This window comes from Amblyomma maculatum, chromosome 7 (assembly GCF_055883805.1).
Source record: "Amblyomma maculatum isolate TAMU_Amacu chromosome 7, ASM5588380v1, whole genome shotgun sequence".
In the NCBI taxonomy this organism is placed as follows: domain Eukaryota; kingdom Metazoa; phylum Arthropoda; class Arachnida; order Ixodida; family Ixodidae; genus Amblyomma; species Amblyomma maculatum.
The window spans coordinates 27,057,364-27,084,213 of record NC_139350.1 but is presented as its reverse complement, the minus strand read 5'-3'; the positions used below and the strand labels follow the sequence as shown (position 1 = coordinate 27,084,213).

Genomic DNA, 26,850 nt, shown 5'->3' with positions numbered 1-26,850 from the left:
TATTCGCCTACCACTTCCAGCTCGTCGCTACCTATTGTAAACTGCTGTTCCTTCTTGAAGCTATTGAACATTACTTAATTCTTCTCCCTATTTATTATTATGCCTTCCTTTCTGCTTTTCCTGCTTCGGTTATCAATAATCATTTGAAATTCATCCCCTGAGTTACTTAGCAAGGAAATGTCAACAGCAAATCGCAGATTCAACTCCCGCTTCAACCCTTACCCTAACTGCTCTCGTTCTATTTTTCTATCTTCCCCCTACCATTAATCGTTAATGGAATACCCCCTTACTAATCTGTTGCGTTCCCTCTTCAAACTTACGTTAATTTTGGACCTTACCGTCCTGTGGTCACTACACCGCACCTTTCCGGTTACCTCTACATCCTGCATAATGGCAGGATTAGAACAAATAACAAAGTAATAGGGGTCATATGCGCTTAAAAGGCGGACCTTAAGTGTACTCCAAATATTTGTTCGGTAAAATATGCTTGCGCAGAAGATAAGCGTGCCCCTCGGCCCCTCGTCCAGATGGCTCTCAAGGTCTCTGCCCACATGTGCCGGGATCTTTATGTCTCTATTGTAACAATCATGGAAGAAGTGCTAAAAAATTGAAATTCTATACAACCAGTTTATACTATATATATGCATTGGTTATCTTCCACCGCTATGGAAAAAGGTGGCGCTCGGGAAAGCTCTCAAAGTTAGCTCAAACATACCCAAGGAAATGGAAGGTTGAACAGCCATTGATAAATTGATAAGGGAGGGCACCCACTGGACGTGATATTCAGAGCCTGCGGGTTCGCTTCCCACTAGTGGCGTCTTATTTTTCCTTCTGATTTGTTTTGCCTTTCTGCCTATAATGATCACAGTACTAGCTCAGGTAAAGAGCAAAAAAAAAAAAATATCCTCTACGTTTTCCTTGGCCTCGCTGAGTGTTCACTTCCTTCATTCATTTTTCATAGGAGACCCTCATTTCCCTTTCAATTAGCTGCTTAACACATAAATTGAGTATCGAAATTCTTAGTACCTGAAGAGCTGCGCCCGAATTTCTCATTGACGAGTATTGTAATATTCAGCTTTATTTCACTCCTGTTGGGGAAAAACGCATAGGTCTACACTATCCGGAAACAAAAGAAAATAATGGTAGAGACAATCTAGACCTGTGGGAATGCGAAAACATTACTTCTTTGCGAGGCCGTGTTGCATTCATTAAAGATCCCGCGATGTAGGGGACCTGGGCGCGCACTTCGGCTTCGGTCTGCTCTCACCACTTATGCCGCACGGCCGCCGCGTCTCCTCCTGCGAGGGCTTGGTTTTGTTCGCTGCACGGTCGCTTTGCATCTGTCTCGCTTTTCTTGTTGCCGCGACCTCTGCGTCCTGCTGTCGTTTTTGTCGCATAGCCTCCGCTTCACGTTGCCGCACATCGAGGTTGTCTTGACGCCTCGCGTTGCAGCAGTTACGAGACTACGTTTTGTCCGGTGCATTTTAGACTGGAACGTCTAGCACCTCGCTGGGAGGCTGAAAAATACGTAGAATATCTTGAAAGCACCAAGCGTAGCTCTCTGCGTACGGTGAGCCTCGTACTTCGGTTTGCCTGAGTCGCCCACATCTGCGTATTGCGAGTAAGTGCTGACGGTGCACCCCGGCACCCCCAGCAGATATGGACGCTTCGCCTCATGGAGGAAGCTCCGCCTTCTATCTCGGCGGAATACGCTTTTTGGTCGCGCCCTCGTTGCCTTGATGACGACACTCTGCCTCCGCGGCCTTTCATCTACGCAGCGCACTTGCCATTGAAAGGTCCTTGCCGCTGCTGTAGATCCCCAAACGCGACGCGATCTGCTCCTCGCACGCTTGGCCTTGGCGCATCACGTGTGCCTGCAGTTGGCGCTGCCTGATGATCTGACGATGGCGTGGTTAGCCATCTTTTTTGGACCATCTCTCGGTTCCAACTAGAACGGTCGCCAATGGAATTTATGGGGTCTATACTTTTTTCGCATTATTAAATAAATGTCACGTGTGTTTCGAAAACAGGTTAAAAACTGTGCGGCTAATCATTTCTAGCGTTAACTTTGGGCTGTTTGTTGACAATTTGGACAAAAGATGGTGATTGTGTGTTTCTTGCAACGCGGCTATTTAATACTGCATCTTAACCCGTGTCATAAATAGGTATCCATGTGATGGCACTTGAAATGTCGACTGTAATTTCAGCAACATTAGCAAGAATCATTGAACGAACTGTTGCTCTTCCGTTCCTTTCTGGTGAGAGTAGTTCCCCGTAGTGTGTATGAATGCGGCATGCTTGTGCAGAATGCGTGGACGGACGAGCGCTACGACACACGCAACGTAGCCGTGCTGTCCCTGGCTGTGGTGGCGCAGGACGTTCCGGACACGCCACCTCGATTCCAGAACGTGCCGCCCATGGTCACGGTCTCGGACTCTGCGCCCCCTGTGGGTAACGCTCAATCATCCATTTACAATACGCAATGCTAAGCTATGAATTCTAAGCAAGAAAATATCAAGGGTACATGGTCGGCACGTTTGAGTTAGTGAAATTTTCTGACACGGGTGTTAACGCAATCTTTTAGCGCGGGGTGCAATTTCAGGAATGGAGCTTTCGGCTATTTGTAAAAAAAAAAAAAAAAATCGAGCAGATTTTCATGACAGCTCTTTCCATAACGCATCAGGCTCCGGGATCATCGACGCAGTGTTTGAACTATGTGTTGGTGCACACGCGACAGCGTTTGTAGTCTATTTTTCACCGGCTTCGTTACAGGCTTGAAATATCGGGTGAATGTTTCAAGCAGTCAGACAGTCAAGCTCAGAGGCAGCAGCGGGCCTACAGAGGGGTCAGGAATCCTTCACTTCGCTAATTCCTGTTGTCAACAAGAAGCATGGGACACTGGGGAACCGGTTCCCATTTTTACGAAGAGAGTAGACGTTGCTGCATACAACGGGAAGATGCAGTGGCTATAGCTTTGCAAGCCGCGTTCGCACTGAAAACGGCGCTCATGAGCTGCCATTTAAACTTATTCTTTTCACTCGGTCGAGAATCGCGTGTTCCGTCCGCTATTGCTAACGCCTCTGACGTAGACGATCGAAACTCCGGCGCCTTGCTTCATGGGCACTCAAATTACGAAGCAACAAGTCACAAAGGCTCGAGATAAACAGTGCTGCTTATCTTACGGAGACACATGGTAGTTGTATGTAGCTTCTTTATACAGTCGGGAGAGAACAAAATCTAGTGCGCGTTTCTAATTCAGCCAATGAAACATGGCCAAAGGATGCTGGCCAGAAAAATATAGGTTAGCTAAACACCCCTAAATTCACTGCATGGTACCACCTCACTAGGAGGTCGGATCTGAATCCACACTCCCAACTTCTAAACAGAGATATTTTCGGAGCCCGGTTGCAGCGTTGTCAGAGCAGCTATGGATTGACAAAAATCGCGATGATTTAAATTCGTAGAGATAAGTTGATTAAAAAAGATCAGAGCGACGCTGGAAATCAGCAATCGAGCTCTAAACTTGACTTCTCGGGGCCAGAAAATCGGTAATTGACTTCTCACTCTTCTCTCTCGATTCGACTTCTCTCTATTCGAAAGGGCCAGTGAATGGCCAGCGTCTTGGCTGTGATGCAGGAGGTTATCTTTCCTGGCGATGGCTCAGACGGGAACAAGACTAGAGCTATTCAACTCTCGAACGGAATTATCTTCTTATTCGCGACAGCTATGACTACCTTAGGATCAACAAAGCGTACGAATAAGGTCTGTGCGAAGACTACAGCGATCCGAATATGGAGTCCAATATTTGCCTTTTTTAAAAAGGAAATAATTTTCATTAATTGGAAACTGAGCGGTAAAGAACTCGTTTTTTTTACTTCAGTGACACGATCTCCTCCCCCTCCGCCCTCCCTTCTACCCCCCTCCCATTATGGGCACATTTTTCGTCAAACAATCATGTTATTTTGCTGCTATTAGGTCCAAAAGAGACTACTTGAGGCGATGGCGCAACGCCAGGGATAATTCAGTTTGAAATAGTTTTTATTTTTTTGCCTTCGTACGGAACAAGTTCGATCATTTCCTTTTAAGGCATTCTTTCCTTACCTCCCTTCAAAATGTAGCCGATTCAAACCACAGGCACCCCGCCGGGGTGGTGCATTGTTAGGGCACTCGACTACTGTTCCCAAGAACGCGGGATCGAATCCCAGCCTCGGCGGTCGCTTTTCGATGGAGGCGAAAAGCAAGGCGCCCGTGTGCTGTGCGATGTCAGTGCACGTTAAAGAACCCCAGGTGGTCGAAATTTCCGGAGCCCTTAACTACGGCGTCTCTCATAGCCTGAGTCGCTTTGGGACATTAAACCCCACAAACCACTAACCAACCATCAAATCACAGGCTGTGGCTGCCGCATTTCGATAGAGGCAAAACATAAACGCGCTCGCGTGCTACGCGACCTCAGTAAGCATCGAAGACACCCAGGTGGTCGAAATCAATCCGGCGCCGTCCGCTACGGCATATCAAGAAGACCCATGTACGCGTTTTAAATGGGAAAATCCATATAGCACACCAAATCGCACCGTATCATTGCCGTACCGTAACAAATCTCATCATTTGTCTTGTGATGTATGTATTTTTTACCCGGAATGAATATTGTCTCTTCTTTATACGCAGGGTACAAGTGTTCTGAACCTTACAGCCGAAGACGGTGACTACGGGAATCCTAGAAACCTCACCTATCGTCTCGACAAAGGTATGCAGCAGAGCGAAACGACGTTAGACAGAAATAAAACGTCTCGTTTCATAGGGGTCTTTTCATTGGGACCAGTTGAGCATTTTCCATATCACAGTGAAATAGATTAGTTATGAAACGAAATAAGCCTATGTGACCCCCCGCGTCAGAAGCACTTCTGAAGCAAACAAACAAACGAGCAAACATGCATACAAAGAAACTTAGGAGCTAACTTAAGGGTGAAATTCTGCTTGATAGTTTCAGCATTCAGGTTTTTACTCCCCATGCGCTTTGTCAGAACGCACTGTGATTGACATGGCACGTTCATTGTGTGTTTCGTCTATCCGCGCTGACATATTTAACTGAAGAGAACAGCTGACGAGCTTGACAGGTGCTTTGGCAATCAACAATGTTGTGAGCTGCATTAATGCAATAGCGTTAAAGGCCCCGTTCACCCTAAATACGGCGTTGGCGTCGCCGTTGTGAGCGAAAAATCACCAGCATGGCGCTGGCAAGCGGTAGCTGACAGCTGACATGGACGATCCCTGAATGAGCGTATGTTTGCCTGACATTACGTTTGGCAGAGACTCCCAACTCGGGGCTCTCCTTCCATATGAGAGGGTGACATCAAAAGAATCCTGCAAGGACTTGCATTCCCGTACCCACACAGGCCACACGGGCGCGTTCATACGGGTTAGTTAAAGCGGAGCTTGATGAGTGAGGTGGCAGCTTACGCCACCGCGTCGTAACCTTAAAGGTGGAGCTTAAGTGTCTCCATCTTTTTTTTTTTCACAGAATGTGCAGGTCTTTGTAAGGCTTGTTCACATGGGCAAACCAAATCATATTGGTGCGAATGGATGCAGTATATCGTGACAATGACAATTAATAAGGTTTTGTATATGGATGGTATTTGTTTGGGATGTCATTGTCGTCTAAGCCCTACCTTACAGTAAAGTTGTTTCTTGGGCTAGTTGATTGATTTTGCACATTTTTGGCGAAGCCTGAAGCGCAAAAAGGGAGACAGGGACGTGAGAGACACACAGGATACAGGGCTAACTTGCAACTACTTTTTATTGATGGTGCAGATGCATACATATATACAGAAGATAGTGCATCAAAAAACAAAGAAAGAGAGACGACGCTCATCGCATGCACATGCTATTTCGATCGAGAAGCGCGATTTCTTTATCCGACAGACTAATCGATGGAGTACTAACGCAATCAGCTGCTTTCTTGCGAATCGTGTGCCCCGATTATTTCACGTGTGTATTTATCTTTGCTCTTTGCCTCCACAGTGCACTCGCTGAACAATGGCTTGCAAGTTTTACTAGGGTGACCATGTCAATGTTCGGATGTGATGAAATTTACATGATGCCGCATCTTTCGCCGCTCTCGGACGCAGAGAACCCTTGGTCAAGCCACTTCACGGTCAACCCACAGTCGGGCGAGGTGAAGACGACGAGGCCAATATCGGAGCTGGCTGACAAATACGGAGGCACTGCGGTGTATATTCTCAAAGTCGTGGTAGGTCATGTTTCACCATAAAGGTATATTTGGAAAACTTCGCAGCACGAGACACACGCGACGCTATTAACATAGTTGCTCTACAGCTGGTCTCGGGGTGAGTGCGTTCACCCTCGAGACCAGCCGTCGGTTGTGCCAGCGCTGGTTGGGCCACGGCCGGACTCGAGGGAGAGCGCCGGTTGTGCCATATGGGTTCACGGCACGCCCTATTGATGGCGCTGGTGGAGAGGAGTGCCTAGGGGCTTTAGGAGTGCCCGTACCACGATATTGCCCGTCACGACCAGCTCCGAGCAGTTAGCGGCGTAATAGGTTTAGCACGGTTGACAGAGTGACTGTGGCAGCTTTTACCGAAAGGAGGTACGGCGCTGTGGAATAGTTCACAATTTAGCCTTTCCCACTGTTTATTTCGCCAGTTCTACAAGTCTAAAGTTCGTCTTTTTGAAGGAACGTTACTTATTGCTCACGTAGGTAAAAATATTCACACAAATCAGTAAAGAATGACCAACTTTTCCAAAGCAAACACTTGTCTAATGGCACAAAACCTATTGCTCCTTGATGGACGGCAAGAATATTGAAATGCTTAAAAGGAAACATCCAGAAGACAGGAGGGCCTCCTTGCAACTGGATCTTATAGACGCTCCCGTTCTTAAAACAGCGAATGAAGGGAAAGTGAATGTGAAGGCTGTCATGACGCTGGGACTGAGTCGACCCGGCATTCACTTGGTAGCGTGCAGAGACTCCGGGTTGATGAATGATTGAATCTTCGAAGTTGGTAAATTATATACAAGCAGGTTTATTGGCACTTTGAGAAAACTTATTTACATGAAAAAAAGGGTATATCAGCAAAATGGCAAGCGTTAAGAGTTCATAGCGAGAGGCGTCTGGATGAGCCGTTTACCCAGGGCTCAGAGCGTCATTTCGTGCTCTGCAACGTCCTTAAATCCCCTATGTCCAGCCCCTCTCTGAAGATGCTGACCAATCAGTTCCAGGGCACACCCCTCAGATATCGGCAACCAATCGAACACATCACTGCACTGATGGTATGATGCACTGACTGGTCCAATATTGTTTCTTCGGGCGTGGTCACTTGTTGTCGGGTAGAGTTTGGGAACGGCGAGGAGGTAAATTTCGATTCTTCTGCAAAGATCCGCTATGTTGGTTCCGGCAAGTGGATTTCCTTCTCAGAAACCCAAGTGTACGTGCGCGCTACGAATACTGCTCCCAGCATTGACCCTTTCCGGCAATTGCAACTCTTTCCTGCATTCACGGGAAACCTGTAATGGCCGTAATCCTCCTGCTCCTCTCATCTCCTGTACGTCAGCGGACGTGTCACTCCGATCGTCTCCTTTGGACAATAGGCATTCCTCACTGGACAATAGCGCGCCTCGACGGGAAGGGTGAACAGTTGAACAAAAGCACTTCCGCTTATTTCTCACAGGGCGACGTTTCTTTGTATTTTTCTTGACGTTCCCTTGACAGGACCAACTTGGCAGTTGTAGGGTCACGACAAAGCAAAGCATGCTCACACAAAAAGATTCATGTGAACACGCTCACTTAGAGCCCTTGCACAAACAGCACATATCAATACCATGCCCACAGGCGCACAATAGTGCGCGCAAGCGCGGACCATGCACGGTCACAACAGCCTTCTACCCCGCCAGAAGAGTCACGGAGGGCAGCAGTCGCAGCTGCTGCATGAAGAGACGACTTAATGGCCTGCACATGAACGCTTGAAGCTCGCTGTCGCTTGTCGCGTTGTCTTGATAGTCGTGGGCCAAATTGCTTGAGCTGTCTCTGAAACTCAACCACATGTCTAAGCAAGCACTCGACTCCCGTCTGACGAGACCAGGTCAAAAGAAAACTGCCATCGTTGTCCGAGAAAAGCCCGCACTCAAGACGCAGGACCCACGTATGCCTAGAAAACCAAACGTGCTGCTTTACATAGCCACATATATACAAGCGCACGAAAAAAAAAACCTGAGTATCAATTTGGATACATGGTGAGGAGCACCTCGGACCGCTTAGAAACAGCGGCTAAGCAAGTCCGCATTCCCATTTAACTTCAACTTCTTGTATCTTAGTTCAAAATTGTACTGCTGTAAAATCAAGCTCCACCTCAGAAGGCGACTGTTCTTCGATGTCGCAGTTTACAGCCAAGCCAGGGGACAATGGTCAGTCTCTACGGTGAATTTGGCCCCTCCAAGATAGCACTGCAATATTTGAATGGCCCATACAATGCAAGCGCACTCTTTCTCTAACGCGCAATAAGCCCTCTCTCTAGAGCTCAGTTTTCTGCTCAGGTAGAGCACGGGGTGCTCATTACCGTCGCCATCTCTCTGGCAGAGAACAGCACCTAACTCTCGATCACTGGCATCACACTGGACCGTGAATTCTCGGCCATAGTCTGGAGCTCGCAATACCGGACGGCTAATCAGCACAGCCTTCAGGTTTACGAAGGAGGCTTCCTTTTGTTCGTCCCAGACTATATTTGTCGGTTCTGTCCTGCGGATAACGTCGGTCGGGGGGCTAGCCAAAGCTGAATAGTTAGGGAAGTAGTGATTGTAGTATCCCGTCAGCCCCAAGAATGCCCGAATTTCCGTCTTCTGCTTGGCCGCGGGTAGTCTGCTACCGCAGAAATCTTAATATCGCTGGGTTTCCTGAACCCTTGACCTACATTGTGATCCAAGTAGTCCACGGTCACCCTTGCCAGGCAACATTTCTCGGCCTTTACGGTTAGCCCAGCTTGACGCAAAAGGCTCAGTACAGCTCTTAGATGTACCATATGGTCCGCCCATGAGTCGGAAAAAAACGCAATGTCTTCTAAATAGGGCACCGCGAATGTTTCCACGATGTGCGAATTCCGGCTGCGAAGTGGGCGTCCTGTGTGCTTGACATCTGCCACAATCCGTCGCATACGCTTATCGCGAACGTGAGCTGGGCATGCGCAACTGAGGTCTTTTCAACCAGTGGAGAGTACTGCATGCCAAGAGCGTCCGTGTGGAGAAAGAAGACTTAAGGCAGGGTAATCTGCTGTTTTCACAAGATATGGTGCCTTCTTTGGAGCGGCGAGAATTTGCCTGTCACTGGTTGACAAGAAAAGCAATTTGGAGACGCTGCCACGATCCGGATTCACGAGGCGTCCACTGCGCGTGCCGATTTGGAAGCCTGCGCCTGGCACCTGCAGCCATCTGTCGGATGCACTTGCTACTAACATTAATTGCGCATTCATGTGGGTTTGAGGTTAGTGCAGGCACTGGTAGTCGAAATTATAATTAAATTTTAATGTTCAATTAAGCCTCTCAAACCATAAACAATCACAAATTTAAACAATGCGCTTCCGGCTGTGGCCCAGATGCTGCGAATGGAGTCGGCTATGCGACCGATTGTATAGCACTGGGTATAAACACTCCTATCTATCTTGCATCGGCCTGAGGTTTGGCACTAAATCTGCCCCGGATCTTGGACGTCTTCTGACTCTTCAGATTGGCAAAGTGACCTGTTTTTCTCTTGTTAAGAGTGCTACCATTTTCTTCCCCAAATGTCATTATGCACTACATTATACATTAAAATAAAAGGGCCCTGCGAAATTATCTATAACCTTTAAGCGGAGTCGCAATCACAGCGAGACGCAGTTTTTGTAACTGGTATCGACCACACTGACGTTTACAAGGCAAGTTATAAGAAACGAGTACAGGTTGTTAGGCGTCTCTTGCGATTGCATTTCGCGCAGAGTATAGCAGCGCACATTTCAATCAAACATTATACGTTTCTTCTTGAGAGCATTGGCTTAATTCACTAGCACAGCTGTAATTGGTGCCCCAGTCTTGTGTTTTCTATTCCTGGTAGTTTTTTTTACGAGGATTCTACTTAAAATTTCCGTACCGCTTTTCGATGTAGGCGAAAAGCAAGGCGCCCGTGGGCTGTGTGATGTCAGTGCTCGTTAAAGAACCCCAGGTGGTCGAAACTTCTGGAGTCCTCCAATACAGCGTCTCTCATAGCCTGAGTCGCTTTGAGACGTAGAGCCCCTTAAAGCAAATCAAACCAAACCAAATCAATTCATTTTGCGGCTGGTTACAAAAGTCACCCGTGCTGCCAGAATAAAGCAGTGCTTTCTGAGGATCCATAACGAGTTAACTATTGGAGCGAAAAAATTAAAGCACGGAATCAGTGAACATTTTTCAAAATTGCGGCGTCGCAACACCACTAAACTTGCAAACGACGGGAATGTGAACAAAATATTGTGCAAAAAAAATTGAAGGAAACAGCGCCCCAAATATTTGTAAATATGTTTCTTTTAATTTTTCATATGACTGTCTAAGGAAGCATCAGCCCAGTTAGCCACATACGCGATGCCAGTGGAGTCCCCCCTCTTAGTGCTGGTAAGTTTTCGGTAAGAAATAACTTGCACCATGCTCTCCTTTCTTGTCTACCAGGCACGGGAGAGCTCTGGCACGGCCGAGTACCCCGCACTGGAGGCCTCCACGCAGCTGGCCGTGGTGCTTATGTCACGCGAGAACCACGCGCCTGCTTTTGCCAGCGAGGTGTACGTAGGCTACGTGGCTGAGCACAGTGCCCCTTCTACGGCGGTGCAGTGGGCCCCTGGTGTGCTGGCCAAAGTCTACGATCGGGATCAGGTGGGTCCAGAAATCAGCACCCGTGCGCTGGGTCGCACATTCCCTGGTGGCGATATTAAAATTCAAAGCTTTCAATACCGAGAGGGCAAGGTGGTCACAGAGCCCAGTTATTAACCTTCTTCATTTTGCATCATCGCCATTATTTTTGGCCCCTGATTCTTTTAATTGATCCCTGAGCTTGTCGCCACCATCGAGTCGAAAAGAGGGAAGTGTGTTCACGAGCACATCGTCCAAACACAAGTTTATGGAGCCATCAATGTTGCCTCATTTTCATACTTCTGAAGCCATTTGTTTGAGATAGTAAGGTTACAAGCAAAAATGCGCATCATGATGAAATATTATTCGAACGAAGCATTCTCTTGTAAGCACCATGCGAAGCATATCTCCTTTTAAAGGGTAAGGGTGAGCGTCATCTGTGCCTTCAAGTGGATTTGTTCCAATTAAATATTCGGCTAACATTGCTGCTTGACATGTTAGCGTACCAAGGAATACCTTCTTTAATTCAGTTTATCTGGAATGACTTTTTTCTTAATAATTTACAAACAACGCGTATTCATCTGTGAGCTTTTGTTAACAGACAGAAACATGTGAAGCATTCTCATCTGCTGCTCCGGCACTCTTCTTCTAAATTTTAACGCGTAAATGTATTCTACATCTTCATTTGTCTATTGCCCATGTCGCTATCTCGTTTCTTTTTTGTTTTTTCGTCCCTCCGTGGGCAGACACCTCACCTGCGTCATGAAACGCTGACGTAAATAACAATCCAGATCCAAACTCACCTGCACAAAATATTCGCTGCGTGTTTACATGGCCACCATATAGATGGATAGGCTACTCATGGAATTCGTGCCAGCTTGGAAGACGAAGATGATGTAGTAGTAAAAGAAGAGTGACTTCACTTGCATATGCCTCTACACCTTGGCGAATCCCCCAACGTGGGTATGTGCCGTGTTCCACGCCAGCTGCAGAGGTGGATGTTCGCCACCTGCTATGGACTTGTGCAGGGACAAGGGCATCAAGGACACAGGTTCTGCGCGAAGTGGGACTAACCACAACAAGGGAAGAGGACTTTTCTAAATGGCTCACCGACAACGCTAAGAGCGGGAGCCTACTCCGGTTCCTCACGCAAAACCATTTACATGAGTTTATATAATATGCCTTATGGCAAGCTTGCGTACAAAAAAAAAAAAAAAGAGTGCGTGCCCTTTTGCGGGAGCTCCCGTAAATATAAAATAGGAAAGGTGTGACCAATGTCCCACAACGCTATCCACATTTATTTCCTCGGTGCATTTTGTCTACAAAGCTCGGTGCGTATACTCACGGCAACTAAACTTGGTAATGTTATTAGCATCCATTCCTGTTGCAGTCTAATCGAATCTTGGCGCAGATATAGCTGCACACCTTTTCCTGAATTGTGATACCATTCTAAGGATGCACACTGATTTCACTGCGGTCCGGAGGGACGAGTGCTTCTTAGCCCGGCGAGAACAAGTAGAAAATGCTTCAATCAACAAAATGCTTGCTCAGCACTTTGGAACGTTTACTTAAGACAATGAATGAGAAAAAAAAAAAAAATTAAAGGGGTTGATGCAGCTCCCCGCGTTACGCGTCACATATTTTTAATCTTTTTGCAGGGAAGAAACAGCACATTCAGGCTGTACCTCGAAGGAGAAGGGGAAAGTACCTTCTCCATACACCCGCAATCGGCGTCGCGGGAAGCCGATTTCGCCATCTTGGTACAGGACTCTTCGAAGTTGGATTACGAGGTCGCCAATCCAAAGTACGTCGAGTTCATGGTGAGCGTCGTCTGAACGTTTCTACCAAGCTTAGAAAAAACTGAGACGTAAAAGGAAGTGAAATTGTGTAGTTTAAGACAAAATTCAATTCGTTGATGTCGATTATTTAATCATTTGTTTGATGGCGCAGCCTTGAAGAATCAAAATAAATTGAGTAACTAAATTTGGCGGAGGGGTTGTGAACTTAACACTTGTGTTTGCAATTTTATTAATCTTCGCCATGTTTAGTTTTCTTGCTCTGATATTCATGGGAATGATATTAAATAGAAATAACTTTTTTTTGTCAGCAACTATTACGACTATCGCAGTTTTCACATACGCCTTTTACGTATTACTTTCTTCTGCCTCGTTTGTGCTGACACAACATTAGGCATATAAAATCTCAGCTTTCCGGGTCAGTTTGTAGCTGCAGAATGTTTCTTTCGACTCTGGCAGCTTTTTGAACATGCAGTACCCATGTCAAATGTAGATATGGAGATTAAATTGTTTTGCATGTAAAAAAAAAGATTTCGGGCTCCGCGGTCGCGTGGAAGACCCCAGAATGTTTTCAGATACCACCTGGATACCACTACTTGGAGGACCTCCTTTCATACTTGTGTGCATTACGCCCCAAAGCTGTATCCGTCGACAGTATACAACGCCACTAATTTAATATTAAAGCAGCAATATATTCTGACTGAATAAATGTTTCTCCAAGAAAAAGAATTCTGAGAGGCATCGCACAACGTGGTTGGTCAGAGTAACCATTCAAGGTCGTTTAGTAGCGTGGTGTAGGGTCATCAAGTGAGGCGAGCAACAGAGTAGCCAATAGACTTTAAGAAGCTCGGCAACCAGCTGCGAAACATGTGGATCTTTAAAAAGATATGCGGATGTCGTGATGATATTCCGTACCTTTACGTATACGCTGCCTCTGAAAAAGAGCAGTTCAGTACAGGCACCTTCAGCATACCGTGTACCATGGTTCCGTTAACGTTACCGGAGTACCATTAGCATGCCCGCCATGAAAGTCACATGCGCTTATTGGTTTTGATCGCCTTGAAGGCGCCCGATGGCACCAGGTTCCCGTGAACTCAGCGCTTGAATGAGGCGTCGACACCAGTCAGCTTGCGCGCACTGGTGGTAAGCGGACTCACAGTACTCGATCTTGTAATGTTAATACAAACACTGTATGCTAAAAGTGTCTATCTCTCTCTTTCTTACTCAATTTAAGCCTTCAACGTAGGAGGCTTCTAGTTGCAGGAAATGTTCAAAATACATTTTTGTGCCATCTGTAATGCAAAATTGCATCTTCTACGCGATAGCGCATTGGCCTCGTTCTGCCGAAGAGCCGTCGCAGTATTCCAATCTGAGATATCGCGTAAAAAACGTGCTGGAAAATATTCTGTGGCGCTGGCATTCGGCAGCCACCGAACTCCACCCAGAACTGATACGTCGATGCAAATAATATGGCGCCGCCGAATTTTAAGGTTGAAAGCGGTTTTCGCAAAGTGAACTACACATTTGCGTCGATTTCTCTATGCGGAAACGCCCCAGAGGGCCACAGGTCGCTGTCGCATCATACCATAAGACGAAGCTTAAGTGTCGCCCTTATGTTTTCGATGAGAGATGGTTTATGAGAGCAGTTTGCCGCATATAGTGCGATTACACTGCGTAAATCAATATACCGTATTACTCGATACTAAGCACGCTTTTTTTTCACGATCGCGATACCGAAAGGGGGGCGGGGTAGGAGAGGGGGTGCCTAGATTTGTAAAATTTAAATTACCGCCCTCCCCCCCCCCCCCCCCCCCCCCTCCTTTCAGTTTTCGCGTCGACATCTTCAGGAGCTGGGCGCGAGAAATAAAATTTTATACAACAAACAAACCTGGCAAACATCTAGTGCTAATGCGAAAGCGATTCGCTCGAACTTCGAGCTGTGGTAGCCCTCTTCAAAGTCAGTCGGACTTTTGTTACGGGCGCCAAACAGCTGACACCAAGCAAACTAACGCGGTCCCCCTGCGAAACGTGTCGATCTCTGCTGAATGAACGCCAATTTTCCTCATAGCACGCTAAGTTATCGGGGTGGCTTTAGGATTGGCTTTTTGCGTTCTGTGCCGCCAGCTATCGATTAGTGTTAGAATGCAGCAACACAAGCAGCCAGAGAACGCACAGAGGACGCCGCATCACCTCAACGACTCCGAGGACTCCGGCTCGATAGTTGAGTGAGCAAGTGTGCTGGCAGCCTTATCTACGTGTTCTTCTTAGCAAAAAAAGAAGATGCTTAGATCTGCACGCAAACTTTTTTCAAAACTTTTTTGTGAAATTAAGGGGGTGCTTACATTCGAGGGTTGCTTGGAATTGCGAAAATACGGTATCCGCAATCCTCTCTCGGGGCGTTTGTAGCCTTGGTTGCGTGAATTATTGTCTAAACATGTCCCATTGATTTTCTCTGCGAGTCTTAAATACACGGTGCAAGTGCAAACGAAAGGTTAAAAGCAATAATTGCTACGTGTCGAATTATTACTTCGTTTCCCAACCCTTTGATTGTAACAATCTGGCGAAACATTTCAAAATTCTTACATCTAAAAGGGATGCTCGAAATGGTTTGTTTGCAGGTCGTGGCGGCGGAAACCGAAGCTGTGCAGCCTCTCACGTCTTCCGTGGCGGTGCGAGTAAACATTGTGGACACTAACGACCACGCCCCCATGTTCACGAGTGACATGTACGAAGTAGTTGTGGCCGAAGATGCCAGGCCGGGCACCGTCATTGCTGCCGTCACTGTGAGTAATTACAGCGGACATGGTGGAAGCGTCAGGAAGAAAGGAGGCTATGAAATGCCGAGTACAAACGACGTACTTAATTTGCACAGATTCTAATTTTGCTAGGCTCAAATGAAAGATGATAATTTATTTGGTTACTTTTGTCATACGCCGGACTCTACTGTTACTCGTCGCCATCACTGTCACTGTCGCCATCACTGTCATCACTGTCGTCGCCATGCGGGCGTCATATAACTAAGGTCATCTTATCCAATTAGAATCGCGCTCCAAAACAAATTTAGTATTAGCATATCTTGATGCTGACGATACTCGTCTTCGTCCCTTCGCCCCCTTCTATTCTTTTTGTATTGGACTCTGCGATTCAAAACACTGGTGCCTAAACTTTTGACCACGGGGTACTTATGCTTACGACAAATCTTCGACATGTTAGCGGCTACGTTGAGGTTGATAAAGATGCATTTCTTACGTTATCATGCACGCAGGCCACCGACCCGGACACTGGAAGCTTTGGCACAATAAAATACACATCACTGAACGGTCCGATCGCAAGAAAGTAAGTGTTCTCTGATATTTCATCACTGAGCCAAAGGATGTGTTTGATGTCTTTGCGCAACACAAAATACATGCAGCCCTTCAGTCTACATAAATAGTGAATTGTAGATCATCCACTTTGGAATTAGTGTCTCATAGGTTAACTCAAAGTTCCTAAAATATGATGCCTTAAATAACTGCAAAAATGGTCGCTTTGTGGCACTTTGGCCTCATTAGGCAGTGTCTCGACTTTTATGAGATCCTTGGTCCAGCTTCTACGCGTAAAAACATTGAGAATAATTCAGTACAATGCTTGAAATATTGGATGAGTGGAGGCGAAAAAGAAAACTATGAGTTGGCGAAACATACGCGAATACAAAAAGTGTCATGAGCATACAGAAACGCGGCCTAAATCTTAGCCATAAGGACTAGAGTTATGATGGCGCAAAACCCTATTATGAAGAAATAAAGGTAGGATGCAAACAAAATTAAAACCAGTAAGGTATAAACGATTGGGCGCGAAAAAGCATAGCGAGCGAAATTCTAACGAATGCCAAAAATCAGATCAATGCTGAGATGGACTGTATCTCTTTTTCAAAAAGGTCTACAGATGGCGTGGTGACGCATATAACTTTTAGCTTGTTTATGATGGCTACTTGTGTTCCTTCATACATTATTTGATTTCGTTTCTTAGCAAAATTTATTTCATCTAAGCTCGGATAGAGGCGACGGAAGAAACCGTATTCTCGACAAAAATTGGCTGAATTTAGACTCACAAGAAATCAGGCTGTAAATGCTGTCTAACGCCGAGAAATTTGGGTACCATTCTGCAATACCTCACGAGCATGTGTATGCTTTCGTGCTGACATCCGTTACCATTCACTTAGCATCCGAATTCTCGTAAAGCGTCGAGGGAAGATTAGATAACTGGGGCCAGAAGAGGGCATCGCCGGCATTCTTGCTACGCTACGGGCTCAATACAGACGGGCTGCTTCCACAATCAAAGTATGTCATGCTGTACCTACTGGCTTCATTAACTTAGGTTTGGAGGAAGGCATCGGTTTCTTTTGTTGTTGTTGTTGTATCGTGTTGTTTTTTTCTACTCAGCTCAAATAAAGTTCAGCCTTTTAACCTTCAGCAAGTAAGCTGTGGTCGAATGCAGTGAGAGGTTGAATTAAATGATTTAAAAGAAGTACATTGGGTGATAGGCAGCCAGGGTAACACAGGGCGGCCCCTGATGCAAGCTGAGCTGTCACGTGTGCGTTATTGTGCAGTCTGAAGCTGGACGCCGACACGGGCCAGGTGACGCTGGTGTCATCCGAAGGCCTCGACCGCGAGTCAGTGCCAGAATACGCCCTCACTGTCGAGGCACAGGACGGCGGAGGCCGCAGGGCATCCACACAACTCTTGGTGCGCCTGGGCGATGCCAACGACAATGCGCCTTCGTTCCGGCAGCTGCGCTACGACGCCGTCCTCACGGCGGACTTGGCGGACTTCGCAGAGCCCCTCATTGTCCAGGTAGAATGCATCCATGCAGAAGACGTGTTAGTGTGACGGAACTAAGCTTTATGGGGGGCAGATTCTCGGGAGCCATGTTTCGATAGAACGACCTTAAGTGCTCACAAAGACATCTTGAGTGGGCTAGTTGGTCTCGCGAGCTAGTGGCGTGGTCCTAGAGTTGCTATCAGTAATAATTGCCATTTTGCTTCTATATTTACCCTCATAAACCTTTCAACCAAACAGAAGTGCCAACTTTATATCCAAAGTGCACACGTCACGCCATGTAGTGCAAAAAAGAAAAACTGTCACGGGTTGACAGGGAGGGTTCCTGCAAATACCGCATGCACCAAGCGCGTCATAGAAAATCCATCTTACGACAGATGCCTCCGGGCGCCAAGATGAAGGCATCACTGCTCGTAATTTGCAGTGTAGATTGCAGTACGCCTACCAGTTGTAATTTAAGGAAAACCGTAGTTACATGGCATCTACAGCATGGAAATATCCTCACAAGTTTGCGTGTTAAACGCTACATATATAGTGCCCTTGCTCTACGTGAGCCGGAAAGCGAATGTAGCAGGCTTCATGCCATGCACAAGGTGCTTTTAGTGCGGTAAGGTTATGGCCTCAGGAAATATCGTCTTTTTTATGGTCTATCATGAGCATCAAACTGGACGAAACAGCCACAGTGTACGTGCTCTTCGGCACTGAATTCTTCTAACCATATTTAGTCTTTATGGTGGTCACTAAAAGTGTAAAACAAGCAAACTTTGGTCAGGCCGCTCGTGAGCAGGCTCCGTTCCTTAGCTGAGCTTTCTTTGTTGTGGTGCAGAGAGTCACGCTAGCCACGCACTCTTGTGCTCAGACAATTTTACGACCAGTGGCGATTGCAAGGGTGGTCGGGTTTCCTTTTTTTATAGCGTTCTCTCATTCCGATGAAATACGAGCTGCTTCTTGCTTTTCACGTTGAGTCATGCAGATATAGTAGGCGAAGCTGCATTCGAAAACAATAGACCCGAACTTACTGATGCAGGTAGGTCACGTTAGTAAGTGGCTGGTTTATTGTAATGACTATAGCATGAGAGAGATGCTTAGCGAATGACATGCCGGCTTTGTCTGCGCGCATCCTCTACGAAATTCGACATCCTGCCGGCTACGACACATGACATTGGAGTGGTAAAATTAAGAGAGGGGTGGTCCTCTTAGCGTAGACCTGAGGCTGGTTATTCGTATAATACTCAACTGTCCAAACGAGAATCATGACTGCAGTTGAGGGACTCCTAGTTGATGCCTCAGGATAGATTCAAACCATCCGGAGTTAACTAATGGGCTAGTGAGAAATTTCAGTGCATCAATATTTTACGACCATTTAGCCTTTGTGGAAATTCTGAAGCCCAAGGGGAATTGAACCGGCTACCTTAGGTGCAGAAGTCGATCACCGAAGTTGTTGGGCCATCGTGGCAGAAAAATTAAATTTGTGAGCAAGGCCACCTCGTCCCCTACCCCCCGCACACACGCACGCACACGCACGCACACGCGCATACGGAGGCCGAGCCGCACGATTATAGTTGCGCCGATGGGACAGTGATCGGTTCCGCCATCGGACAACCATAAGTACACCCTGTGCGGCAAAAGCCCATTATGACGAGAGGAAGAACATGGTTTACACGGTATGAAGGAGCACTGAACAAGAGTAAATGGGGTACACCTCAGTTCGCAGGTCGAGCCAATGTTTGGACAAGTGGACTTGTCCAGACGAAGGCAAGTCCACTTGTCGAAACGTTGGCTGGACCTGCGAACTGAGGCGTACTACATTTACTTTTGTTCAGTGCTCCTTCATGCGGTAAAAGTCCGTTATGTGGATTTTATGAAGGGAAATCTTTCACCCATTGGAGACCAGGGGTAGGATCTGGGTTTATTATGCACGCACTCAACAAGCTTCAAGCTCCTTGTCCTAGTGCAGAAGAGTGGACTTACTGCAGAGTGGTGCGAAGGCCCTACTTCCGAAGCCGCGGTGTAGCTGTCATTTTTGCTAACGTCGGCCCATGAAAGGCATAATTTATTTCCTGCCTCCACTTTCACTTCTAATATTATTGAACATGTCAGATTTCGAGAGCCAGATTTCTGCATGAACCGTTTTGATTTTCTTTTACCATAGACAGGCTTACGAATATTTCCCTTTCTAAAAACGGCAGACCTTAGGGCTCATCGAACGTTTCGGTGCGAAGTGCTTGAGCTCACATGGCTTTCACGTTTGATTGCTCTCTTAAGTTAATTCATACATTCAAGGTACCACTAAAAAGGCACCCTTTCGTGGGTAATATATAGCGGGGAAGATAACGTGTAATGCACTATTTGGAATATCGAGAACTTGAAAAGAGGACGATTAAGAGTCTAGTTATAACATGACAGTGTAATTTAAGCACCTGTGACTGTACATAAACACGCGAAAACATTACACATTATAATACGAATCTTAGGCAGGCAAAAAATTAAATATTGCAACAACCGAGAAAAAAAAGCAATGGAGTATGTTTTAGGCACAAATAATAACAAGAACCATTGTAAACGAAAAAGGAACAACCAAAAGAAACATTTGAATACATTTGTCACTGTTTATCAGATAATGAAATTTGGACGCGTTAGGCTCAATGGCTTATGTGCACTGGTATAGACTGATCTGCTCGATGTTAGCGCATGGTATGAATGACCGGAAAATGACCGGAATGGAATGACCGGAGCATCGTGTTCGTGGTGAGAACACTGAAACAAGTCTGACAGTGATTGGAAAAACCTACTGTGTACTAGTGGCGGTGATAAACTTTATGTACGCAAGCTAGTTTTGCCAGTCGAAAAGTTTTGCGATTTTGAGATAAACTTCGAATTTGGCGCAGTTTTGTTAGGCAATGGCACTGGAAGTGTCTGAGTATTCATGAAGGATGAAGCATGCAGCACGATTTTGCAAGTAATTAATATTAGCTATGAAATAGACTTGGTCTTGATCAAAAGTTGGCTGATGCATGCTGAATTTTTGGGAATATGAATGCGATGCAGCCACGTTTCTTCAAATGCGAGGAAGCCTGTTCGAGGTTACGCTTCAGTATGCCGAGTGAGCGGTTGGCGGGTATTCAAGGTTAATTATGGCATGGCGCTACGTCAGGTCTGATTGGAGGTGAACCCCGAGATATTTATATGCAGGGTCAAACTTCGCAGAATCGTTATTTTGGGGTATGCAAGAAGAACTACGAATGAAGGATATGACCTCCGTTTTAGAAGTATTATGTGGCATAAGCCAAGATATGCGCTATGCACGTTCTTATAATGGTCACATTTTAAGCAGTAGTGCCCTGCGAAAGAACTAATGTCTCACTATATTACGCATTAATCAGCATATAGCGCAACATAAAACAACACAGGTGGGTAAGTCCTTAAAATATGTATAAAAACGGAGTAGGCCCGGAAACCTAGGTTGTGGCGTCCAAGAAGTCACTGTAGACTAAGCGGTGATGTGGTTTGTGGTTGTTAATGCAAGCAAACCGGTGTCGAACGGAGAGAAAGCCGTTAATATATGCAATAGCAGCTGGGTGAATGGTAGCTGAGTTAGTCTGAGCATAAGCGTTCGCTTAGAAACACAATCAACCGTTAAAAAAATATAGAAAAACGAAATCACCTTGCTAGCCAGCATTCCTAGTCGAATGTAATTCATGGAAAAATCAGGCATATCGAGTGCCACATGAAAAGTTGTTCCAGTTTTTTTTTTATCTTTCTCCTGACTTTTTATGTCTTCATTTTCAGGCTCAAAGCTGTTCACTGTTAATTGCTCATTCATTAACCACACCAATTAAGATAAAACGCAATTCTCCTGTGCTCTCTTTGGGTTTGAGCCAATGTTGGTTTACTTCACAGTATGTCATAACAGGCCCCTCAAATACCGTTTACCGCCCATATTAATCGCTTGTCCATATGCTGCACATGAAATTAAAATTGCTTTATCTTTTTTTTTTCTCCTGGAACCTTCAAGCAGTCCGTGCTGCAACAACGGCTACGAGTTTTCAGCTCTGTGCGGTCACGGCAATGGCAGACTGTCACTGTAAAGGGCTTTGCGTTAAGCGGCTTGCAATGAAGCTGTTTTCAGCGAAAAATGATTTTCTTCCTCGTCACACATATTGTGCCTTTCCACGCTGAATGCAATCACCTCTGCTGAGATATACAAAAGACCATATGTGCAGGGTTCCAGTGCAGGCGTTGTGCTCTTGACCAGTACTTTATAACCTAGACCTACTATGTGAACCCTTTGTTAAACCGGGTGACACCTCACTCGCGTTTATTTTGGGGCATAGTCGACTTGCCGCGGTTGGAAACCCGTATCTTATAAATAATTAAATACGTACAGCAGCATTCATCTCATCCAACTTTTTGTGTGAAAGTACCTTTTCTAGGACTTCCGCACACAAGAGTGAGAGTGGCCTATCTACAAGATGGGACAAAATGCACTTAGTGGAGGTTTTGTATTGTCGCTGTCATTCATGTGCTTCCTTTGTTGTTGTTTTTTTCCTGCTCTTTTTCTCTATTTCTTACTTTCTTTTCGGGACTTTTTACAGTGCTCAAAACAAAGCGACAAGTTAGAAATAAAAATTATGCTAAAGGGCAGTGCTGAAAGCAGCTCAAATTTGCTGAGTTTTATTTTTGAAAAGCATTTACATTTCCCATTCGTTGCTGTGGTGGAAATTTTATGTTGCAATAATCGAGCGGCTTCACGTCATGACACGGGCGCACTAAGTGCTTTTGTCAGCTAGAAATATAAATCGATCCACCTGGCGCGCCTGGGTCGTAACATTTTATTTCTTCGTTTGTTTTTGCTCTATCTGGATAGATTCAAATTTTTGGTGCGTGCACTTATTACGCTTCGTTTCCTAAATAGAGCATATTCCACGACATCCTCCTATTTGTTTAATAGCCATACACAGCGATGCGATATGATAATGCGCGTGTTTATTTCTTCCTTTTTTATATATCTAACATTTTACTTTTGTGTATATCCTCTTGAGTACTGCCCATTTTTAAGGCGCAAGCTCGAGGGTTTTTTTTCTCCAGAAAAACCGCTTTCAGGCAGAAAGTGAGTTACTTTGCTAAACAGTCGGTTTGTACTGTCGCTCTGTTCTGTGTCTCTGTCGTGCCTGCAATTTATAACGACATAGCGGCGCTGGCCTGGGGCGACCACCCAAAGCCCCGCGATCTCAAGTACAGTGTTGAGCGATCGACGGCGCGACGTTGCGCGCACATAGTTCGCATTGAGCCAGTTCAGTTCAGTCGTTCAGTCGTGTCCGACTCTTCGTGACCCTGTAGACCATATCACGCCACGCTTTGCGGTCTCTCACTATCTTCCTAACATCGCATAATTTCATCTGCAGCGCATCGAGGATGCCATCTAACCATTGCGTTCGCTGCCTACCCCTTCACCGGTGACCCTCAACCTTTCCCAACATCAAATCTTTCTCCAGCGACTCTTCTCTTCTCATAAGATGACCAAAATAGCTGCGCTTTAACTTTAGAATTTGACCCTGCAATGAGCAGTCAGGGTTTATGGTCGACAATATCGACTGATTTGATCTTCTGGCAGTCCAAAGAACTCTCAAGAGTGTCCGCCAGCACAACAATTCAAACGCGTCAATTCTTCGACGGTCAGACTTCTTTACAGTCCAACTCGCATCCATACATCACAACTGAAAACACCATAGCCCGAGTTATACGGATCTTGGTTGGCAGGCTAATGTCTCTGCTTTTTACTAGGCGGTCACGGCTAGCCATGGCTCTCTTTCCGAGAAACAGGCGTCTACTAATTTCATGGCTGCAGTCTCCTTCCGGGGTAATCGTGGAGCCCAAGGAGAGAAAATCTGTCACAGCTTCCACTTCTTGTCCCTTGATGCTCCAGGACTTGATAGGGCAAGACGCCATGATCTTTGTCTTTTAATTGTTCAGTTTAAGCCCAAACTTCTCGCTCTCTTCTTATACGCGCATCAGAAGTCTCTTGAGTTCCACTTCACTTTCTGCCATTAAAGTGGTATCATCCGCATATCTAAGGTTGTTGATACGTTTTCCAGCAATCTTCACTCCTGCTGAAGACTCGTCCAGACCGGCCTTCCTCATTATGCACTCAGCATATATGTTAAATAGGCAGGTCGACAGTATGAAGCCTTGTCTCACTGCTTTCTCAATCGGAAACCAATCAGTAAGACCATGTCCAGTTCTGACTGTGGCCTCTTGCCCTTCATAAAGGTTCCTGAGGAGACAGATGAGGTGAATTGGAACTCCCATCTCATGGAGAGCTTGCCACAATCTGCTGTGATCTACGCAGTCAAACGATTTTGAATAATCAATAAAGCAGAAGTAGATGGGTTCCTGGAACTCTCTTACTTTTTCCATGATCCAGCGAAGATTGGCAATCTGGTCTCTAGTTCCTCTACCCTTGCGATACCCAGCTTGCACGTCCTGAAGTTCCCAATCCACATACTGCTGCAGTCTACCTTGGAGGATTTTCAACATCACCTTGCTATCATGCGAAATAAGCGCGATCGTGCGGTAATCGGAACAATCTTCGGCTTTGCCTTTCTTTGGAATGGGGTCGTAAACTGACCTCCTCCAATCCTGTGGCCACAGCAGGTTTTTCAAAATTTGCTGACATAATGTATACATAACGTTAACAGCGTCATCATGGTTGAGGTTTTGAAGCAACTCAGCTGGAATGCCATCAGTTTCGCTAGCTTTGTTCTTAGCAAGGCTGGCTAAGGCCCATTTAACTTCACTCTTCAGGATACCCAGCTCGACATCAGTAATCACAACCGTCTTATGTTGGGTTTGCACATCCGGGTCCTTCTTGTACAGTTCTGTGTATTCCTACCACCTCTTCTTTATCTCTGAGGCTTCAGTGAGGCCTCTGCCTCGTTTGTCCTTTATCACGCCCAACTTAGCACAGAAGCTTCCTTTGAAATCTTTGATTGTCTTGGACAGAGCTCTTGTGTTCCTTAAATGGCTGTTGTCCTCAACTTCTTGGCACTGTATGTTCAGGAAGGCATTCTTATCTCTCCTTGCTATTTTCTGCAAATCCGTATTGAGAACCTTGTATCTTTCTCTTTCCCCCATAACTTTTGCCATCCTCCTTTCCTCAGCTATTTGCAAAACCTCTTCAGATAACCAGTTTGCTTTCTTGAATTTCCTTCGCTTTGGAACTACCTTAGTAGCAACTTCTTGTATTATATCACGAACATCAGTCCACAGCTCTTCAGGCTCTCTGTCTTCTAGATCTAATTCTTGAAATTGATTTCTCACTTCCACAGCATATTCTGATGGAATTTGATCCAGATCATACCTGAAAGGCCTTCTAGTGTTCTGCGTTTTCCTTAATCTCGCTGTATATTATTGTACTTCGTTTTTTTTATGCAAAAATAAACTTTCAACTTCAACTTCAACAAGAAGCTGATGATCGGTGCCATAATAGGCCCCAGGCCTTGTGTTTACTGCTTGTATAACGCTTCTCCATCTCTGCCAGCAAAGAATATAATCAATCTGATTACTGTACAGACCGTCCGGTGAAGTCCATGTGTACAGGCGCCTCTTGTGCTGTTGAAAACGAGTAATCGCTATGGTCAGGTTGTTTTCTTGACAAAACTCTACTAGCCTCTGCCCAGCTTCATTTGGCTCACCAAGACTGAACTTGCCTGTAATTCCAGATATTTCTTCACTCCCCACCTTAGCATTCCAGTCTCCTATTAGAAAAATGACGTCTGATGGAGTGCGGTCTAAAAGGCATTGCAGGTCATCATAAAATCTCTCAACGTCAGCTTCTTCAGCAGTAGTGGTTGGTGCATAGACTTGAATAACTTTTATGTTGAAAGGGTGACCTTGGATCCGAAGTGAAATCATTCGGTCGTTTTTGGGGTTGTACCTTAGCACTGCTTTGCCCATTCTTCTATTTACTATGAGAGCGACCCCATTCCTTCTCCTGGATTCGTGCCTAGAATAAAAGACATAATGGTGGCCGGAATTAAATTCTCCCATTCCGGATATCAATGTTCAATCTGTCCATTTCTCGCTTGACGATATCCAGTTTACATTGCGTCATAGATCTTACATTCCATGTTGCTATGTGATATATCTCTTTGCAACATCGGACTTTCCGGTCACTTCCCGACACATCCACAACTGAGCGTCCTTTTGGCTATAGCCCAACCGCTTCTTCGTCCTGGAGCTATTAGGAATCTTAAGTACAGCGTTGAGCGATAGACGGCGTGACATTGTGCGCACATAGTTCGCATTGAGCCAACTACGCTAAATCAGCTGTAATTCTTTTTCATGGGTGTTTTGGATAAGGGGAAAAATGCGTGCATATTTTCTTATTAGTACTGCCTCAAAAGCCTTCTTTGCCGTACAAAGCCTAGCAAGACTGCTTGTCATCTGATGAAGCAATATAGGTGTCTTGGCACTGAGAAAACTTTCTTCTTGGTGGGTACATTCAGTATGACGGTTAAATTCTTCTGGACTATAAAGTGCTCTCGTTACATCACTACACTGTAGAACCCGCCCCCAATTGTGCAGCCAACCATGTAAATTTTTCACATGGGTGTGATGAGGACGGTACGATTGTGGACACTGTCCTTTCTTTCCAAGCCTTTCAGATACCACTAAACTACTATTAAAAGAAGGTTATCAGATATAGAAACAAAAGTCTCCACAAAAACTACAGCTGCAACTAAGGGTGCGAATTTGCCGGAAAGCTAACCTTTCTTGCAGGTCAGTCATCATGGAAAGAATTGCGTTCACGATCCTGGGCTGCTTCAAAATAAGCCTGTATTTTAAAGTATTGAATATCAAGCGCTATCAAATGGATTCTAGTGTGTCTCAAACCATAAAGTGTTCTACTCTGAAATAATTGCTTTCTGTGTTTGGCTTGCGGCAGCGAATAAGGTTTTGCTAATTCTTCCAAACAAATGCTGAACTTCTTCCCCCTGCCATCCTTCGCCAGGCCACGGACGCCGACGCACCGGGCCCGAACAGTAACGTGACGTACGAGATAGTGAGCGGAAACTACGAGCAGAAGTTCCGCATCGATCCCGTGTCGGGCACCGTGAGCCTGTCGGCGCCCCTTTCGGCGTCCACGGGAGCCCGTGCGGGTTTGCCTCCTCTTGTGCTGACGGTGCGCGCCCACGACCAGGGCATCCCCGTGCGCTCTGCATCTGTGCCCGTGCGCGTGCACACGCAGGTGAGTGGCAGAGCTTCCTGTGAAACGACAAAGATAAAACGTTAGTACAGATATCGAAGAATGGAGAAGAACTGATGAAAGGGTAAATAATAATTGAAAAGTAGGTGAGTCGTTGCGCGTTTAAGTTCAC

General features: G+C 45.8%; 1 protein-coding gene across 2 annotated transcripts in view; it reads left to right on the top strand.

The window, feature by feature from the left end:
* Positions 1–26,850, top strand: part of Cad86C (Cadherin 86C) — a 120,354-nt gene that overhangs the window by 68,205 nt on the left and 25,299 nt on the right. For both annotated transcript variants that reach the window (XR_014708672.1, XM_084608959.1), the window contains exons 9-17: positions 2,307–2,447; positions 4,666–4,744; positions 6,126–6,247; positions 10,681–10,881; positions 12,516–12,677; positions 15,272–15,436; positions 15,919–15,989; positions 17,242–17,485; positions 26,484–26,720. Coding sequence is in view for 1 of the 2 variants with exons in the window: in XM_084608959.1 (XP_084465085.1) it covers positions 2,307–2,447; positions 4,666–4,744; positions 6,126–6,247; positions 10,681–10,881; positions 12,516–12,677; positions 15,272–15,436; positions 15,919–15,989; positions 17,242–17,485; positions 26,484–26,720 (1,422 nt within the window). In the remaining variant the exon portion in view is untranslated. The remainder of the gene's footprint in view (positions 1–2,306; positions 2,448–4,665; positions 4,745–6,125; positions 6,248–10,680; positions 10,882–12,515; positions 12,678–15,271; positions 15,437–15,918; positions 15,990–17,241; positions 17,486–26,483; positions 26,721–26,850) is intronic.